Below are 20,161 nucleotides of genomic sequence, written 5' to 3' on the forward strand. Positions count from 1 at the left end.
CCTCCCCTGTCCACATGTAGCACTGTGCCAGTGTGGTCACTTTACTGCTGAGAGGACTGCTCCTGTCTTGTTATCCCCGCATCAGAGCCTGTCGAGAGGAAGGGAGGGATGGAGGGATGAGAAGGAGGGCAGTCGTGGAGGGAGGGGGGAAGAAGGCATCTGCGCTGCTCCCACAAAGCGGCGACTGTTGGAACGCTGACAGAAGCATCTGTCATCCCCTGCCTTCACACATCCACCTGCTGTCCTAGTCCCTCACTCTTTCCATCTTCCTCCTTTGTTTCCTCCCACTTCCTCGCCACCTTCCTGCCTTTTTGAATGTTTTGGTGATTGTGTGGAGCTCTTGGGCGTCTCCTTTAGAAGTCCCATACTCTGAACACCCACTCATTCTCACTTTTAATGAATTAGAGCTTCAAGTGCGGGTCCAGACTGCATTAAATATGGCACCTGTGCTGGGAACTTTTCTTTCGTCTGGTGACTGCTTTCCACTGTACTTCTTCATCTCTAATCATCATAGGCTTTCTTTGCCAAGTCAGTGCCAAATTAAGCCATATTTATTAACAAATATTGCCACGGTGTTAATGAATGTACTGACCTGTCTTGTGACTACTTTATCATTCTCCAGTGGCACCCCGGCCGTTCCCCTAACATGCTGAAGGGTTGCCAGCAGTAAGGGGAAAGATGCCAATCCATGTGTATGACACACATACATACACATAGACACACACGCACACGCACATAAAAAGAAAGCACAAGCTCAAGGACACCATCATTCATTCAAGTCAGGAGAAGGTGCCCTTCAGATGATGCCACAGAGGAGTGTGCAAAAACCCAAATCGATGATTTCATCAAAGTTTGACTGGGAAAAACCTTTGTACATTTTCAACATTACTCGTACTTACACTGAAAGACAGAAGATAGTCTTGCTTGGCATTAAATTCTGCTCATTTCACTCCACACTATGGATTTTGGGGGTATTTGATTTGTTACAAAGGCTTTAAGAAGGGGGGGAAATGCAGCTTGTACAGATTTGGCAATCTGGAGCTACAAACCTGACAGACGTGGACTCTAATTTTTGTCTTAGCAGCTTATCTATATATTAGGGATAGGTTTAGTCAAACAACCAATGTGCACACGCCTTCAGATACAAGCACAAAAAGCTTGATTGCACATGAAATATGCACGAGCTTAACCAACTTGCACAGAACAGAAGTTTTATTGTGTAGATTTAAACTTTTTTAATTAATGTAATTTTAAATCTAAATGCAAACTATTCCGATGTTTTATGATACTCTACTGGAACACGTTGTTTGCTTAAAGCTATTTTTTTAAAACCCCCATAAGAGGATTTTGTGGCTCTGCTCCCACTTTTGTCCTCTGATTTCAGCTACACAGCCACTGAACAATTATTCAGATCTTTTAATTGAGTAAAAGTGGAAACACCACAGTATGAAATCACTTCATTAGAAGTAAAAGTCCTCCTCGGAAAATGGAACTCAAGTAAAAGCTGATTTTATTTTTTTGCAAAATGTGCTCAGATAAATACGAGATATAGTGCAGTTACAGAGCATGCACACACCTGTGAGAGACAGCACTAAGACGATAAAAGCTGGACTGGTTAAGTAGTGGTGTGGCTAATGGGGTGAAGAGAACAGGTGTATTGGCAAGTGTGACTGAAAGTAGTGGAAAAGTCTGAGGCCATCTAGTGGCTGGCTAAAAAAAACAGGTCTAGAAAGTGTTGGAGGGGTGCATGAACCTGGTGGGGGGAGTTGGAGGCAGGGACAGGGGCAGGAATCCTGTCTGAGCTACGTCAGCTGTTTCATACGCTGCTGGCTTCATGTTTTTAAAATGACATTTTATGTATAAAATATTAATCCATGAAATTCAAAACATTTTTTTCAAATACAAAACCTTATTGCCAGCATACATTTTTATGGCATTTGTGATTTTATTATTTTTGCCTTCCATGGGTTTTGCATTATGTTTTTTCCAACACAGTTGGAAACACAGTTAACTCATAATAGAACAAAGTGTTCTTTTTTCCATGGTTGCGATTGCACTGCTTAATATAAGGTAAGGCTTCATGGACTTTGTTTTTCTTTGCAGGGAACCTTTCTGAACACCTGCTTCCTTTATTTGGAAAACTAACATAAAGTGCCCTAACATCAGAGCTCACCTGAGAGTCAGACTTTTACCTTTTTGGTGTCTGTGTGTGCTAGTTAAGCAGCTCCATTTGTCTGTGGCAGCTCTGTGGCTCTAAATGCTGCACAGCTTCCATGAAGTCCAGCTGTCTCCTTTCTAGGCTGTCTCATTGTCATGGCGGTCCAGAGGACGGCACTAATGTAGGGAGGTGATTTTGAATGGCAGTGGTCATATATAAAGTAGCTTCCCTCAGCATGAGCGAGGACGCCGCGAAGAAGAGAGGCAGGTTAACAAATGAGTGAGGAAGGATTGCAGGACTTTGTGGCCCTCAGAGACAAAGTGGGTTGGGATGTTCTGCCAACTCCTCGTCTGGCAGGGTGAAGGATACACATTCACGTCCATGCACATGCACACATCTTGTCATCTCTCTATACCTTCATCCCCGGGCCTCTGCCATAGCCGTGTGTCTAAGCAGGAACCCCACTAAGCTGGCTGGGATCCAACTCTAAGGTCTCTCACCTCACAGGCTGGGCAGGGGGCCTGGTAGCTCCTGTGAGTTATTCCTGGGCATGGACCTGGGTTCCACCTCGTTCTCTTCTCCTTTTTTCTCATCCACCCTCCTCTGGCCCACACTGGCCTCCTCTTCTCACTTATCCCCCTCTCTGGGACTAAGTGGCTGGTGCATCTGTCCTTCAACTATCAGCATCTTCTATTGTCTTGATAATACACACAAGCACACACACTTAGATTTATGTACACTTGTGTATCTGTATGGCCACAAGTGCTAAGGTCACCTTCATTTACCTACAACATTTGAGGTCTTATAGTAGTATAAAGTGCTTCAGAGCCTTGTGGATGACTTATGGAAAGATATTTTTATTAGTTTGATAACTTTTCCTACAGTACATTTCAGCCTGTATATAAAACATGGAGGAACAAAGAAGAGAATATTTACATTTGTGAGAAAAGCTGATGCAATAATAGGCTACATTTATATAGTCATATGAGTGTGTTTTATATATGTCTGTGTCTGTGAATATTGCCTGTAGCCAACTTTAGAAATAGGTAAATATGCTACTCTCCAGTGTTTTATCACTCTTAATTAAACTGCCTTTGTATAATAGTGAGGTCCAAAAACTAATTTCAGAAGCTTTTGGTCAGACAGAGCACATCTGAAGACTTGCATTAAGAGCCACGAAATTAATAAGGAGATTTAAGCAGCTAACTAATCAATTAAGAGAACAATCTGGGCATCAACTGATAAGAAAATAGCAGTTATAACTCTAAGATTAGTTAGTAAAACAGATGAGCTTGAAACTCTAAAAAAGAGATTCCAGTGTCCATTGGTAGTTTGCAATATGCACTGTAGTATTGAACTCCTCATAATACCAGGAACCGAAATTTTTTTCATGGGAGTGTAATAAAATGAAGACCACACATAAGTATTTTACTGTAATAATTACAAACTCAGGACTGCGTTCAGTCAATGTGTTATACCTAGATTTGTCCACTAGATGTCACTAAATACAAACCAAATTGAGTCGGGACGTCAGCCATCATATTCCAAGTGATTACCACATCAAGCACAGGCTTTTGCACCTCGTGATGCTGGTTTACAATAAAATGAGAAAATTAAAGGCCTTTTTTGTCTCTCAGGTAATATTGCATTAAAAATAAGATTAAAATATGCCATCCTGTATGAGAGATAGATGGCATCCGCAGCATCAGGACCAGCTGCCGACCTCCCACTCTGACTCTCATGTCCCAGGAACATGTACTGAGCGATCAGACTGTTGGATCAGAATTAACACTGAATGTAAATGTTTAGAATTCTTGTATCTTTCCTTAGTCCGACCCTTATAAGTTTCCATAGTTACAACTTTGAGCGTCAGCGCTTATCGGTTTAAGCTTTTATATAAAAGCGCATGCGCAGACGTTAACGCCTACTAAAGCTGCATCCATCCCAACTGGGTACTAGCGTTATTACCCCTCAAATACATGCTGCACAAGACTCCAGGTAATCATCACAAGCATTTGGCGTTTATTTAATTATTGTAATGGGTTGAGCTCGATTTGATACACAGAGAAAAACCCAGGTAGTGGCTTTTAATTAAAATCGACTCCCCCCGAACTGCACTGTATTGGTACAGTCTATTGACGTCCTGCGCGGGAGCGGAAAACGTGCATCCGAGTGTGCGGAAAAGGAAAAGAGCAGGTTGTTTTCTTATTAACAATTCTGATATACTATCGATTTTTCGAACCGCAGCAAATAGCCTGCTTCCCCGCGGAAGTCTCTAAACGCTAGAGGTCAGTGGAAGAAGCTGTTTTGTTAGCAATTAATGGCTAAACGCTAGCTAGCGTGTGTGTTTGTTGACGAAGCGTTTCGCTTTGCTTGCATCGCTCGCGCGTGTTAATACACCGGGCTTTCACTTGTTTTAGCCAGTGATAAGATTAGCATGAACACATCAAACAAATCCATATAATATACGGCTGTTTTATCACAGCAAACGTGACTGTCATATTTGAATGAACTCCGGACTCCAGAGGATGTTGGTTGTGGTTAGGGGAGGGGCATTGAATGAGGGTTTCCCATTGGTGAGAAGACGCATCACAATGTGGTACATTATATTGATGCAAGATTAAATTTACTGATTTTTCCAGCTTGGTGATACGTCCAACATGACTCGAGATTGGAAACCTGGCGATCTGATTTTTGCCAAGATGAAGGGTTATCCACACTGGCCTGCAAGAGTAAGTGCGATGCTTATATTGTGGAAAGACATACAAATAAGGCAGATCGTGTGCAAACAAGCACCCAGGCAAATAAGCCACTACCATTTACAGCTGTAAGCAAACACCTGCTTTTTCTTATGTCTTTGCCAGATCGATGAAGTACCCGATGGTGCAGTGAAGCCATCCAACGTCAAGTTTCCTATTTTCTTCTTTGGCACCCATGAAACGTTAGTAACAGGCAGCTTGACACCTCCTTCAGTTTGATGTACTTACGGTGTTCTGCATGTTTCATTTGGTCTGAGTGATCTGAAGAGATTCAACTGGGTAAACTTGTTGAAGATCTTTACAGAGGTTTCACATGAGGCTGACTCAAAACTGTAGAAGGATACATGTGACATTTTCATTGTATTTATGAGTCATTGGAATGACCGGAAGGTGACTTCAGTGGTTATGGAAGTACATTTTGTTATTTTTTAAAAATTTTTTAGAGACCTGTCAGTCCTAGCAGTGCATGTACTTACCGGACTTTATACTACACAGCAAAAAAAGTATTAAATATACAAACATCTTTTTCTGCAGTGCATTTCTTGGCCCCAAAGACATTTTTCCATACCTCCCTAACAAAGAGAAGTATGCCAAGCCTAACAAGAGAAAAGGATTCAATGAAGGATTGTGGGAGATTGAGAACAACCCAAAAGTGGAGCTTACTGCACCCAAGGTATATCCTCCTCTTTTCTTTTCTTTTTTGTCTTCTCCAAAACCTGTCCCAGTATTTGTCCTGCAGACATCAGGGCATTGGGATTGAATATACATTATAAAACTTGTTGCCCGGCTTTCTGTTTTGCTGACAAACATAAGTGGGCACCAGTTTGCATTCAGAGCATTTAGCCTTTAGCTACCTAAAAACTCAAGTATGGTTTGTTTACAGGAATAGTTTGGGTCATATTTGTTTAACTTCAAAGAAATTACCTGTTTCCTGCCGCCCTGTTCGGATCATCTGACATTACTGAATGTGCACAGCTACTTCTGAGCCCTGTTCGTCTTGTGTTTCTTTTGCCCAGTTTAATTTAACCAAATTCCTTTTTGTTTGTATTTGAAGCCGGTTCCCCCTCAGTCTTTTGGTGAGAAGGATTCAGACAGCAGTCCAGAAGGAGAAGAGGATGCAGATGACAAGGTGATCAAAGCCAAAGTAAGTTTTTCTCTTCAGATCCCCCTCTGCAGACTGTATTTCACTTCACTGCACTCACCTTCTGCTCGTTTGTCCCTGTGTCACCAGCTTCTATCCTTTTGTTTATTTATTTGTTTTTTTGCTAGCCCTCAAGTCTTCCTCTTGCCTTCTTTATGATGAAAACCATATGACTGCAGCCAAAGCTTCACAGATTATTTGCTATTCTTTGATAACTGCTTCAGAGGCTTTTATGCCAACAGTTGTGTGTGTGTGCAGCAGAAGAATACTCGCTAACTTTTCTCCCTTTTAAGACTCGTTCACCCCACCACGCTGCGTCCTATGCTGTGTCTTGGGTGCATTCAGGTTCCAGGAAGTGAGGCTGAGCAGGAGAATGAGAATGAGGAGGAGGAGGAGGAGGAAGGGTCTCTGATCTCTGAGCAGGGTCATCAGGACCAGGATGTACGTACTTTGCATGTTGTGACGCCCTAAAGCGGTGCAGGTTATTCTGTTCTCCTTGGGAAAAGCATGTGACACCTGGTGCTTTTATTTAATTGGTCGAGTTTTTGGTTTGTTTGTTTGTTTTCCTGTTTGACTCAAAATTCTTGTCGTTGGCCACAAAACTTCCCCGGTGCTGGACGTTTCGATTGGAGAGCCTGGTGTGGGTTTTGCTGTTTTTAATGATTTTGAGGTGATCGCTGATTTAGAAACTGATAGGTTTCTAAGAAAGCAGTCTGTTTGTTTTCACTAGATGAAATAATAATAATAATAAGCTCAGGTAAGGTCAAAGCTACCAGTGGAAATGGCTGTAGATCTAATCTGTCTTCATTCAAGACCCAGTTCTGTGTGCGGCTATAAAGAAAACACAAAAGTGTAATTTCTTCTTCGTCTCTTTCCACCTCTGACGTCCTGCTGCAGCGCTTTGCATTTCCTGCTTTTTCCTATCCATATAATGCACAAGTACTGTTTTCAATCAGTTAATGGTATTTTATTTTGCATGGCTTTCTGTGTACCTTGGAGAAAGGTAAGTCAGGACTCATAAATTAAATTAAAATACATTATTTTACTATGACATTCTTCCTGCTGTGACTGCTCACAAGTTGTCCTATTTCTTTAATAAATACTGATTCATACTGAAGTTTTCATACCCCAACAGAGTGTAGTATTTCAGGTATACCCTAGATGGTGCCACTGACACCCCCTCCCCCACTACCATCACAACCACCACCAAAGTCAAAGACAGATTGATGCTTTCTTTTTTTTTTTTTTTTTTTTAAATCGGGGAGGACATTTACCTGCTCATTCTCTTACTGCTACAGCTTTCCTTCTTATGTTAATGAGATAACAAAGAAAGCTCAAATTTGATGTGCGTTCTGATTAAAATAACTGGATGTGTCAATAATTTTAGGACTCTGCTCAGAAAGAATCACCAGATGTACCTAAACCCAAGCGAGGAAGAAAGAAAAAGGTTGGCACTGGCTATTAATTTGTTTAGTTTAAAAGAAAAAGTATAATAACAATAAATTATAGTTTTTTTTGTTTTTGTTTATTAATTGGTCTTTAGTACTTTGTTTTTAAATTATTTTATTTCTTCCTGAATTTCAGAGTGATGCTGACCAGGAGAATGACAAAGATGATGTACCAGCAAGTCCTGTTAGTCCCACCGGTAGGCTGTTTGTTTTGTGGTGCTGGTATGATAATCACGTAGGAGCAATGAGAAGTTAATAAATCAGAAGCTCATATTCATGACAATACATCTAATACACAGGAACGAGGTGGGAATATACCCATTACAGCTTGTAGCCTGTATGATATATACATTAAAGTTACTGGCAACTGTTAACAATGCATTATTATAGGACTGGACAGCTGTCCTTCATAACTTCTGCATATGATCAAAATGAATCGTGCGTCTGTGTGTCTCCATTCATGTGATTAGGTGGAGAAGGCCCTAAGCGAAGAGGCAGGAAGCCCAAGAGTGAGAAGTTGCTTTTGCTTCAGCAGCAGGAACAGCAAGGCTCCGGCAGTGAAATGTAACTACATGATTATCAACAGACACCGTACAAAATTCACGCAGACACAGAAGCTTCATGCTTTCTTTGCACAGTTTCTGCAGTGGCTCTTTGATGCTCTTCAGCCTGCATAAGGGCCAGATCCTGAAACCCCGATTTCACTGGAATGTTAAAAGCCAAATCGGCCCAGCAGTATAAAAACGGCATTTTTCTCTTTCTTTTTTATTTAGGGAGATTGGAGAGTCAGACAAAAAGCGAAAGAGGACAACAGAGGACAAGACCCAAAGTGGAGAGGAAGAGAAGAGGAGGAAGAAGGAAGGAAAGGACACAGAAGTAAAGGAGCCTGAAGCTAAGAAGAAGAAGTCCAAGGATGACAGTTCCTCTGGCTCTGACGATGAAGAGGCAAGTATCTATGCAATTAGACTCTCCCACTGCCATCATTGTTTCTGAAAGAGGTGTCATAAAAACATGCTTTTGAGTACCTTAATCTCTCTTAATCTCAGAAAAATAAAGGCAGAAAGAAACAGCAAAATGCAGATGTGGACAAAGATGTGCGGCGGCGGAAAGCTGATGAATTGAGAGAGTACGTTTATACACAGTAGTCATCAGAAGCTCAGAGCAAATGATAAAATGTAATCCTGGATAGAGTTATGACATGTTGCATTTATTGCTATCTCGTAGACCAGGTAGAGATGAAGAGAAGAAAAATGAAGAGAGGACAGGAGCCAAGAAAAAAGGTAATTTTGGCGGTCAAAACAAAAAACATATATATTCATATTTTTGTGGCAAGCTAAAAGTCAATTGTAGGTGCAAAAAGATTTTAGTGACCAATCAAAATATTTTTTATTTATATTTCAGTAAAGTTTTTTAAAAGTAGTTATTTAAGAATAATCATGTTTTCTTCCCTTTTCTTTCTTCACTTAGAAATGTCAACTGACTTGAAACTGCAGAGACTGCACAGTGAAATCAAAATTTCACTGAAAATTGACAACCCTGTAAGTTCACATCACTCAAATCTTACATGTTACTCAGTCCACATTTCTCTTCTGACAACTTTATGAATCAGTGTTCTCCTGCACTGAGCTGATGAAGGCAAAAGGTGTTAAACCCGTCAATGCTTCATCTAAAGGATCCATCAAAGACTAAAATAGTATTTACCCATAGACGCATACTTTTCTCATTGTGGTTTTATTGCACTGTTTAAATTATGCCAGAATGCTTGGACTCTTATGTGGGTACCTTAAGGTTAAGAATAAGCCTGCTACTCCATCCTTGTTAATGCGCTCCTTGCATTATTCAGTCCGTCGGGGCTCAGATCTGCACATGAGCTTTTACTTTAGTTCACTCAGTTTTAACTGGGCTGTGGGAAAACATAACTGGCATTTTTCCTCCTATTTTTACCCCTCATTATAATGCTGATGTGGTATTGGCATCACCTCAAATTGATACCATAGGTGTATCTTCTAAAAATCTGTATTTTTTCCATGTGATCTGTATTTTTCCCTGTCTCTTGTCACTAGGATGTGAAGAAGTGTCTGGATGCATTAGATGAGATTGGTGCCCTTCAGGTCACAACCCAGCATCTGCAGAAACACAGCGAACTCATCGCCACGCTCAAAAAGGTAACAGCATGAAGGAGTCTTATTTTGGATGCATTCTGCATCAGCGTTATTTCATGAGTGGTAATGCCTTCCTTATTTGTTCATGTCCTAGATTCGCAGATTCAAAGCAAGCCAGGATATCATGGACAAGGCCACCATGTTGTACAATAAGTTTAAGAGCATGTTTCTGGTTGGAGAGGGTGACTGTGTGCTCAGCCAGGTGCTGAACAAATCTTTAGCTGAACAACGGCAGCACGAAGAAGCAAAGAAAGGAGCGCTGAAGAGGGTTGAACAAGCCAAAGAAAATAATTCGGGTACAGATCATCACATTCTTTCTTTCTACCTTTACAGTAGCTGTTTAGCATGCATGGGCCTATATATTTTTGGACACTTGCAAAATGTATTTTGCAAAAATGTTGCATCAAAGCAGAGACAATCTTATTATGTTGTGATTGCAGCCATTCCTGGACTTTGTGAATGCTACCATGGTTGTGTGTGTTTCATTTTTGTATTTTAGCCTTGTTGTGCTGGGTGGGAGATGAGCACAGCTTTTTAAGATAGACCACAAACATTATCAATACATGATCTAACATTTCACTAACTGTCTTCCCTTGGAGCATATTTCTCTTACTTTTGTGCTCTGTTTAAGAACTACCATTTTATCTAAGAGCTTTCATAAGGGGTATGTGTTTTGTGAATAACTTTGATCTTTATCAGATTATAATCTTAATCTTGAGGGATTCTGTTGAAATATAATTCTAAGAACTTTGACACCAGCAGCTCCTTGTACTTGGAAGCTTTATATATGGTCCTTGGAGCTTGTATATTTTTTCCTGTATTATGCCACTGACATTGTATTAGAAAATCTGCCTGAGGTGTCAGTTATTTAGGGTTCTGTCTTTGTAGTTCAGGGGAGCCGATCAAAGGTTTATGAGTGAGTCAAAGAGTCAACGACTCACTGTGGTTTAACAGCTCCTCACCACATTAACTGTCAATGCAGACATTGGTATTAAAGCTGGTATAACTGCAGCATGTGAGCTCAGTGAGAGAGGTTTTCCACTTGACTGGTGCCAATAAAAGTTTACCTTAATTGGAGGTCTTATCCATGCACGCCTCGACTTGGTTTTTCGGGGCGTTTTCCAGTAGGTGATAGTACCTGCTACCAGGCACTTTTTTACTACCTACTCAGCCAGAGTTCACAGTGATCTGAAAATGTGATGTCAACAGACTGCACACCACTGATTGGCTAGTCAACTCAATAAATTACTCAATAAATCACAAGAGTTTCTCCCACATGAAAATCAACATGAGGGGAAATGGTGTCATAAAAAAACACCACTGTGGTCCTCGAGTCTGACAAAAAGCCATAAACTGAGCAGCCGGTATACCATCGCCTTGACGTCCCCCTTTGTTTTGGTGTTCTTGCAAATGACATCACGGGACTGTCAGCTGATATAACAACCCCACGGATATTAGGTGGTGCTCGGTTGTCATGAAAAACGACCAAAACCGAGTCAAGTCGAGCCAAATAGCCCAATATGATGGCTGCTCTCCATCCAGTGATTTGCAGGATTGTAATGATTCTTTAGGACTGATGATGCAGATCTGTTTCCCTGCTGCGGAGCACCACACACAGCTCCTGGATGGAACATTTCACAATAAATCAAGAACATCACTGATTCCTAAACAGAGGTGCAGTGCATACAATGATAAAGTTACAGAGTGATATGAAGATATTTTGACCTGTTTTCATTTACCAAAATATGCCAGACTGGCAAACAGGCACAGATGCTAAAAAGCATGTTTCTACAGAAAGTAATGCACATTTATTATGGGTTGATACAGATGGTATGTAAAAGGTCTGAAAAGTGAAGTCTCTGTGCAGGTGCCTTAAACCTGCATTTGCTGGCCACCAGGAGCCGACTCCTCTGGCTTCAAGGAAAACAACCCTCGCCTCCCATTCTCAATGACTAATGACTGCCCCGATGAGATGATTTTAGTCCCTGGTTTGGAATCTTGTTTATTACAATGTGACAGTCATTTAGGAAATTATGGTCCCCCACTGAACTTTAGAACAAGAATGAAACAAGATTGCTAGTTGGAGAGTGTGCAGTGTCCCTCAGATACTTGTGACATATGCTTTTAAAACACTAAGATGGCAAAGGCTAAAGAACTCAGATCAGGGTTTCTCAAGACAATGTCACTAACCAGTAGGTGTAGTCATGGTAGCTGCATCCATCCTTTATATACAGTATGTTGTCTGATGGATTTTATTCTTATAACGGTGAGTAGGAGAAAGTTTTTATCAAATTGTGTGGAAATGGCAGAAATAACAGAAAATGTCAGTTTTCTGTCAGTTAAGGCAACACAGATCTCTTTCCATTACGTTAAGCAGAAGGTTTGCGCTTACTACGTATTCAGCCTTTAAGGGCGTGACTGAGCCCTGGGCACAAGCTAGTGATGATGGTAACTGGTATATGGAAATAAGATACCTATAAGCTATTTTGATGACTGCAAGGGAATACAGTAACAGAAATGGGATAAAGTTGCATCTAGGACTTTCTGCTCATTATTTTAAATTCATTTTGAACTTCTAACACACTTATAAATACCAGTAAACAGAAACAGTGATCCTTTGCTATCAGCTTCTTCTCCCCTTCCCAGGGGGACGTCACAGGATCAGTGTGTTCCTTTCCAGAAAAACTAACCTTAATTACCGCATCCTTGCTTGAAAATACAGTAATACTATCAAAATGTGTGCCTTTTATGAAAGGTCTTTTTTTTAAAGTGCATAGCATGTCAAATGGATAGAAAATCGTATTTATTTTTGTAAGATCCTGACCGGTCATGTGCCATCACATGCTCCTGTCATGGCTCAGGTTGTGCAGCGATGACTCTGTTTGACTCAGCCTGTGCGTCTCTGCCGAACAGACAAAGTGACAAATGGTGATGTCGGCCCCGACGAGAAGAAGCAGGAGATGGAGAGAGAGAGGCTTCCCGAAGATGCTTCAGCAGGAGAGAATCAAAGGTAGCTTTGAGAACACAAGCTTGATTGTGATCCTCCTGCATGCTTGATGGCCTCAACAGAAACTGTCAGTGTAAATCAGTTGAACCCATTAGTGCTGGTTATATAACTCCAATTCATAATGTATACATAGTTTTCAGGGCAGTGCCACACATGTGGGTTGTTAACTTTTTCCCCCTCTTGGTCTATTATACAAAAGGTCATCCTGGAAGGTGCTGTGTGATACCTGCCCACTCCCACCTCGTCTTTGAGGTTCATACAAGTCACAAAATCAATGAAGGAAATAAAGCCTTTAGAGCTTATTTTGTTATGTGCTGATTTGATAAAGTTTTCTTACTTCCATTAACAGAATCAAGGCCCTTGCCTCCTGCTCATGACTTAAAGTAGGCATTTGAAAATGCATTCAAATATTTAAGAGATTTGATGTTAAAGGGGACTGGAACTTCTGTTCCTATGTTTCTGTTTTGTTTTTGTTTTTTTAAATAAAGAGCATTAGTAAAATATAACATTGAAATTCAGTTTCTCAAATACACTGTAGCTCTTGATCATCACAGTCTAACACAGAGTCAGTTAAACTGCAGGGATTTCAGTCTGTCCAGTTAGGAAGGATCAAGCACTGTGATTTCATCTGCTTTGGTGCAAATTAAATACAGGTGCACTGGAAAATAGAATAGAATAGCCTTTATTGTCATTGTACAGAGTACAACGAAATTGGAGTGCCACTCCCTTGGTGCAAGTTTCAATAATAAATATAAATGTAAAATATAAAAAGTACAAAAAAACAATCGTAAGTACTCAAACAATAGTATGTACAATATATACAGGATAGCAGCATTAATATAATGACAGTATGAATAGCAGCATAATATAATGACAGTGATGGTATGGAATAGGTTCAATTGTTTTTGTGCTTATTTACTACGGTGGTAGCTCTGGGAAAGAAGCTATCCCTGAATCTGTTTGTCCTGGTTTTATGTGACCTGTACCGTCGGCCTGACGGTAATAGTTCAAACAGTTGGTTGCTGGGGTGAGAGTGGTCCTTGATGATATTGCCAGCTCTGCTGAGGTACCGAGAGTTTGCAGTGACCTCCAGGCTGGGCAGAGAGCAGCCAGTGATCTTCTGGGCTGTGTTGATGACCCTCTGCAGTACTTTCCTGTTCGCAGCTGAGCACCCTGCATACCATGTTGTTATGCCGTACGTTAGGATGCTCTCTATGGTGGCTCTGTAAAATGTCACCAGCAGCCTCTCCTCCAGGTTGTTCCTCCTGAGCACTCTCAGAAAGTGGAGACGCTGCTGGGCCTTTTTAACCACCGCCGTAGTATTTGCAGTCCAGGAGAGGTCATCAGAGATCTGCACGCCCAGAAACCTCATGGAGTGTACCCTCTCTGCACAGTTCCCGTGAATGTAAAGTGGGGCCGGGTCTGCTCTGCCCTTCCTGAAGTCCAAGATAAGTTCTTTAGTTTTCGTGGTGTTCAGTTGGAGGTTGTTAACTGAACACCACTCAGTCAGTCTGTTGACCTCATCTCTGTAGTCCGACTCATCCCCCCTTGAGATGAGTCCAACCACTGTGGTGTCATCCGCGAACTTTATGATGGTGTTTGAGAGAAGAAACAACAAACAGCATCCCCAGGCACATGTATGCTTGTGATTAAAATTTTTGGTATGATTTTGAATCTAGCCTTCACAAGGGTTGATGATTTTAGTTTCCATTGATTGTGCACAAGTGCTACATGAGCCATACATGTTAGAAGGATAACGTTTGGTCTTCCAAGGATTTTTACTAAAAATAAATGAGTAAATATAAAATATCAAGACTTTATCCTCACTATTTTTTAATGAACTGTTTTAACCTTTATCCCTTTATTCTTTATTTTGGACTGTAGTGCCCCGAAAACTCAGGAGGAGTCCACTTGAGTGTCTTGCAGGCCTGAAGAAGGGAGATTTGCTGCTGTAAAACTGGGCTGATCACGTGAGATCTCGTGCCCAGTTTGTGACTGATGACAACCACTGGTTACCAGTTTAATTGATTTGTTGTTGTTTTTCTGCATTGCTGCTGCTGAAAGCTTTCATCAGCCCAACTCCAGGATCGCGACTGAGTGCATATATTTTATTTTTATGCTGTCTGTAATCTTTAACTTCTAGACACCTTCTGCTTAGATGCATCTGTTTGAGTAGTGACACGACTTGTAAATCTGCAACCTTGAGTTTGTCAAACTTTAACGAGGATGGGAGAGAGTTAGTGCGGGAACCATCTGGTGGGGGTGGGGGGTTCAGCTGGTGGAGATGGTTTTGATTGTTGGAGCATTTACTGATTTGACAGGTGGATCTTAGCCTCAATTATGGGAAATACAGACGATTATCTGTAGGTAGAAGCACCTTGAAAATGTCTAATAGCAGTAGATGTGTTAACTCTGTAAAGCGTGTTTCATACATGTCCACTTCAGATGCACGAAAACATAATTGTGGAGATTGCCAAAGTTTCTAGCCAAGAAAATGCTTTAATTTCTAGTCAGCGCCTGTTTTAGGTTTTTCTGTTTTTGTTTTTTACATAGATGTAAATAAGAGTATTTTTGTGCCTGTCTGATGACCTGTTTCAGCATCCAATAACAAAGTGGTAGCTGTAATACAACTGTAGTTTTTAAAGCTGATAGCACAGATATTGTGTGATAATATTAAACAAAGATTAGTCCACTTTCTGTCATCTGGATTTTTCTTAGATTTTTTCTTTTTGCCTGTTTAACCATAGCGGTTATTGTTGTTCTGTTGCTGCCATTTAAAAAAAGAAAAATCAAATAAACATGTTGAACTTGGATTGTGCGCTTTTTTTCTTGGTAAACCAATGGATGTGTTAGCTGATTGTGTTTGACTGTGTTTGTGTTTGTAAGAGTCACTCAAAGCCGAAAGGCTTCATCAAAAGCTTAGAAGTACTGTGTAAAAGTCTTGAGCCATCCTTCATTTCTTAATATTTTTGCTAGAAAAATGGGACAAAACTGCAGTGATTTATTCAAATGTGTACAAAAATACATGAAGGAATAGTATATCCTCCTGAGAATCCCCAAACATTGATTCTGTTCATCTGGGCTTTAATCAATGGTCATGAGAATTTGTATATTAAGGATCAAGGAACTGGGCCCTGTTTCAGGAAGCCGGTTTGGAAAACTCAGAGTGAAAAACGACACTCACGGTTGAGTGACCCCGAACTGTCCAACTCGGAATATTCGGTTTCAGAAAGGCTGATAACAATTAGTTCAGTCAACGCGGAGTTGCTTTAACCCCAAGTGAAGCGCGCGGACGAGGATACATAAAGCCCTGATAAGCGGAGCACAGATTAAGCGAGTCACCATGGAGACGGAGGGAAAGAAGGCGCGGTCAATGTATTTTACAGCGCTTGAGGCCGAAATTCTGATGGCAGCATATGCTGATAACATGCCAATTCCGCGGAAAAAAGTAACACAGCCTCAGCTGCAAAAGAAAGGGAGCATGCATGGCAAAACATAGCCGACAGAGTCAATGCGTGAGTATTAATTTAAACATTGATCGAGGGATTTCCACCCATTTAACACGTTATTTTATCATATGTTATTTTATTTGTTATTTTATACATTTTATTTTGTGATGTGATGTGAGCGCAGGTGCAACCCAACAGGCCCCAAACGTGCCTGGCAGCAAGTAAAAATGAAATATAAAAATATAGTCCAAACAGGTAAGGTGTAATTGTATTATGAGCCACAGTGCTTGGTCTGTTTGTCCTATGTAAATCAATTGCAGTTAGAGGCTACATTAATTTTCTTTCTGTAAGCACTTATTGGAATTATCTGAGCACATTACAAGTACATATTTGCTTACTCTGTATGCTCAAATGTGACCCGTTATAGCCAACAGAAAAAAAGCGGAGGCCCGAAAAACAGGTGGGGGTCCTCCACCACCACCACTCACAGAGGCTGAGCAGTTGGCCCTCAGCCAAAACAGTGGGCGCCCTGTGGCCGAAGGCATCTCTCCGGGGACATCCTCTGAGTCAATAACCCCGCAAGACACAAGTGCCTACATAGGGGGTAAATTCAAAATAATACATGATATGCATACATCCTTTCTTCACAGTCACCTTTGCAGTGCTACTCATTCATCTGATAAACTCTTTACCATAATGGATTATTTTGTAGTGAAGTTATTTTCCTACTGATTTTGCCTTCCCTCAGTCTTGGTTGTCTTTGAGAGCATAATGACAATGAAGTGTAAGGTGATTGGTATGTTTGTTAATTGCCATTTGGTCCCTTGTAAGTTATAAGTGACCTGTATAAACCTCATATTCTATCAGTTGATGGTGGTGGTGTACTGCATCTGGTGCAGCCTCCTGTTGAGCCAGACCAACATGCAGTTGTGAGTAATACTCCACAGATTATATGAGTTTACAGTAGAACAGCAATGTTGTTTATTTCTTTACTACAGGAAAATAATGAAGAAACATTGACAGCTGTTACAGAGGAGGAAGCAACAGAGACACTTTATGAGGTTTACATCTTTTAATACTTTGTGTACAGGAAACACAGGCGACCAATAAAGCCAGTTGAACAAAAAATCAGTTTATTCTTCTTTCAACATGTTGAGGTGATGGGTCAAAAGACATGATTGTGACATATGGTGTCTCTGACTGCGCTTCCATCTTGTATGTCCGTGGGAGGGTCAGGATGTTCATGGTTTGGATCACTGCTGTTTGGTTCAGGAGGACAGTGTTCTCCTCTGATTGTGGCAATGTTGTGAAGAATCACACATGCCACAATAATGTCACATGCCCTTTTCTGGGGTGACCCTGAGTCTTTGCAGGCACTGGAACCGGGCCTTAAGCACTCCGATAGTCATTTCAATTCTGGCTCTTGTCCTGCAATTAGCCAGATTATATCGCTGCTGTGGGCCCAGTTCAGGGTCAGAGTAAGGGGTAAGCAAATAGGGTAAACATGGATACCCCCTATCACCAAGCAAGTAGCCAGTGAACTCTCCTAAGACAGAAGGATACACTTCAGTTCAAATGTCCCTGAAGCAATTGGTCTTTATATATTTTAAAGTATTTTCAACTCACCATGTCCAAATTTTGTGCTCAGTGTACATTCACGGAATATTTGTGAGTCATGGACAGAGCCTGGCCACTTGGCTTCCACATTTGTGATAATGTTGGCAGCATCACATATGATCTTCACAGTGCAGAGAACACAAATTAGCATCCATTACTATAATGAAATGATTTGTTAGTTTGAAATGCTACAGGGAACTATGTACCTGTACATTAATGCTGTGGAAAGACTTCCTGTTCACATAGTCTCCTTCATTTACTGAAGGAGCAATGATTGGAATGTGAGTGCCATCTGTACAGCCAATCATGCCTGGGAACCCTGAAAATAAATGTAAAATTTAAGTAGTAGTTCAAGTATCACCACATTATAAATTAAGTTTTGGTCATCCTGATACCTGCAATTTTGTGGCATCCCTCTTTGATAAATCTTGTGGGTCTGTGACCGGGGAACACCACAAACGAGTACAGGAGACGTTTCAGTGCAACTGTAACATTCCTGACTGCCCGACAGACGGTAGCCTTGGAAACGTGCTCAGCGTCACCAATATTATACAGAAAGCTCCCGTTTGCAAAAAACCGAAGTGCAATACAAATAATATGTACAGAACTGAGAGCATGTCCGCGATGTGTCACATGCGTAATATATGGCCTGAGGATGTTATCCAAATAACTTATAGATTGTGCTGAGAAACGGTAACGTTCGCACAGACAATCATCAGGAAATGATAAAATGTCCAAACGCGCTCTGATCACTCTCTCCCGGCGGAGAGCTCTGCGGAGAATTTGGGCTTCACGATCTACTGGCTCTTCAAGGAAGTGGCACGCCATGTCCGACACTTCCTACTGTCAGGTTTCCGACAAAGGGGCGGAGACAGTCAGGGTTAGTTGTAGTAAACCTGCTAGGGGGCAGGTTAGCTTCACGGCGTGTGTCGTCATAGTGACTCACTCAGGCTTCAGCTGAACTCGCTTTGTGAAACCGAAAACCCAGAGTTTTCGTTAACTCAGGGTATACTTACTCAGTTTTTCCACTAAACCGGCTTCCTGAAACAGGGCCCTGACCTCCCAGCCCATTGTTGACTTATTTGAGCAACCCTACTAAGTCCTGATGTACTAAATGGAGGACATACAGGGTGTTCCATTGATATCTCATGTGTTTGGGTGGACTCCTTTAGCTCCAGAGAAGGGAAATCACAAAAGGTTCAATGGGAAGATTGTTTTTTTCCTCAGTTCTCAGGAGGATATAAGGCAAAAAGTTCTTAAAATTCCAACAAGCCTAAAGTCAATAGTTTAGGTTTAGTTACCTTTACTCTTCAACAAAGCCTGAACTCTCTTAGGCAAGCATTTATCTAATTTCTTTAAGTAGTCTTCAGGAATAGTTCTGAGGTCTGGGCTCTGGGGAGGCCAATCCATGACCGATAGTTTTCCATTGTTTTTCAGTCCAGGTATGTTTTTTACTGCTTTAGCAGTGTTTGGGATCATTGTCCTACTGAAAGACTTACCTCCGTCAATGTACCTCCGTACATGATACGTACATGACACTGAATTTCAGTCCAGTTATTGTGCAGTTTAGCATACCTCTACCTTTTTCTCTTAAGGATGCCTTCTTGACAGCTGCTTTTCCACTGAGGCCATTTCTGATGGTTTCAGTGAACAATAGATTAGCCTTAATCCAGATGCATCACTCGGGTTCTGTATCAGGTATGTGCTGGAGTTTTTGTCTGTTTTCTAAGGATTTACGACACCTTTTTCAGCATCAAATTCAAGCACTTTTTAAGCACTTTCAATGTCCATTTTCAAGCTTTTCCAGCACATTAGCAAAAAAAAGAATGCATGTTTCACTTTGCATCACCTCAGTAACGCCATGTGAAAATTAAAACAAATCATCCTAGGTTGATTTAAATACCGGTACCGTTGTTCCTCTTTTTGCTAAAACAAAGAAAAATGCAGCACACAAAAATAATGCAAAAGGAGGTTACCTTATATGCATATAGTGTATAAACTCAAAAAACCCCAAAACATTTCACTTAAAAATTAAGATGTGGAAATGTGAACAAATTAACTTGTTAGAGATGTCATATTCAGTAAAATTCAAGACTTTAAGAATGCACAAGCATCTACCTAAAATCTATTTATTTAATCTATCATCTATGATATTATTATGTACAATTATAATGTATTCTTCCTCTCCCTTAAATAAACAGGCAGCCTTAATATTACCGTTTTTTCCCCCCTAGGTGTTGCCAAACGCACCAAGTTAATACTTGAAAAGCTGCAGCAATACACAAAAATATGACCAGTATTCTAATTACTTGGTGACAACTTTGCTTTTAGCCTTTAATTGGCTAGTTATGTAGTTCACAGCATATTCCATAAATTACCATGCCATAACTAACTGCTTTAGTAGCGCTGCCGTATTGCAT

General features: G+C 40.8%; 1 protein-coding gene across 4 annotated transcripts; it reads left to right on the forward strand.

Moving 5' to 3' along the window:
• The first annotated feature begins 4,076 nt into the window (after positions 1-4,076).
• On the forward strand, positions 4,077-15,488 carry psip1a (PC4 and SFRS1 interacting protein 1a). 4 transcript variants are annotated; one of them, XM_086295515.1, is made up of 17 exons: positions 4,077-4,156; positions 4,801-4,890; positions 5,023-5,099; positions 5,452-5,590; positions 5,972-6,061; positions 6,404-6,499; positions 7,446-7,505; positions 7,643-7,703; positions 7,977-8,070; positions 8,280-8,451; positions 8,553-8,632; positions 8,731-8,786; positions 8,974-9,044; positions 9,570-9,671; positions 9,763-9,964; positions 12,582-12,678; positions 14,560-15,488. In XM_086295515.1, exons 2-17 carry the CDS (start codon positions 4,819-4,821, stop codon positions 14,588-14,590), a joined length of 1,500 nt encoding a protein of 499 aa, XP_086151641.1. In that variant the 5' UTR covers positions 4,077-4,156; positions 4,801-4,818; the 3' UTR covers positions 14,591-15,488. The 4 variants fall into 4 exon arrangements, with proteins under 4 accessions (XP_086151641.1, XP_086151640.1, XP_086151639.1 ...); XM_086295514.1 differs by lacking the exon at positions 4,077-4,156 and adding an exon at positions 4,262-4,354; XM_086295513.1 differs by lacking the exon at positions 4,077-4,156 and adding an exon at positions 4,287-4,446.
• The last annotated feature ends 4,673 nt before the right edge of the window (positions 15,489-20,161 follow it).

This window comes from Aulonocara sp. 'chitande type north' Nkhata Bay, linkage group LG6 (genome assembly GCF_057382095.1).
Source record: "Aulonocara sp. 'chitande type north' Nkhata Bay isolate Kocher_YH1m ecotype deep benthic linkage group LG6, A_spYH_male_GT1.1, whole genome shotgun sequence".
NCBI lineage: Eukaryota > Metazoa > Chordata > Actinopteri > Cichliformes > Cichlidae > Aulonocara > Aulonocara sp. 'chitande type north' Nkhata Bay.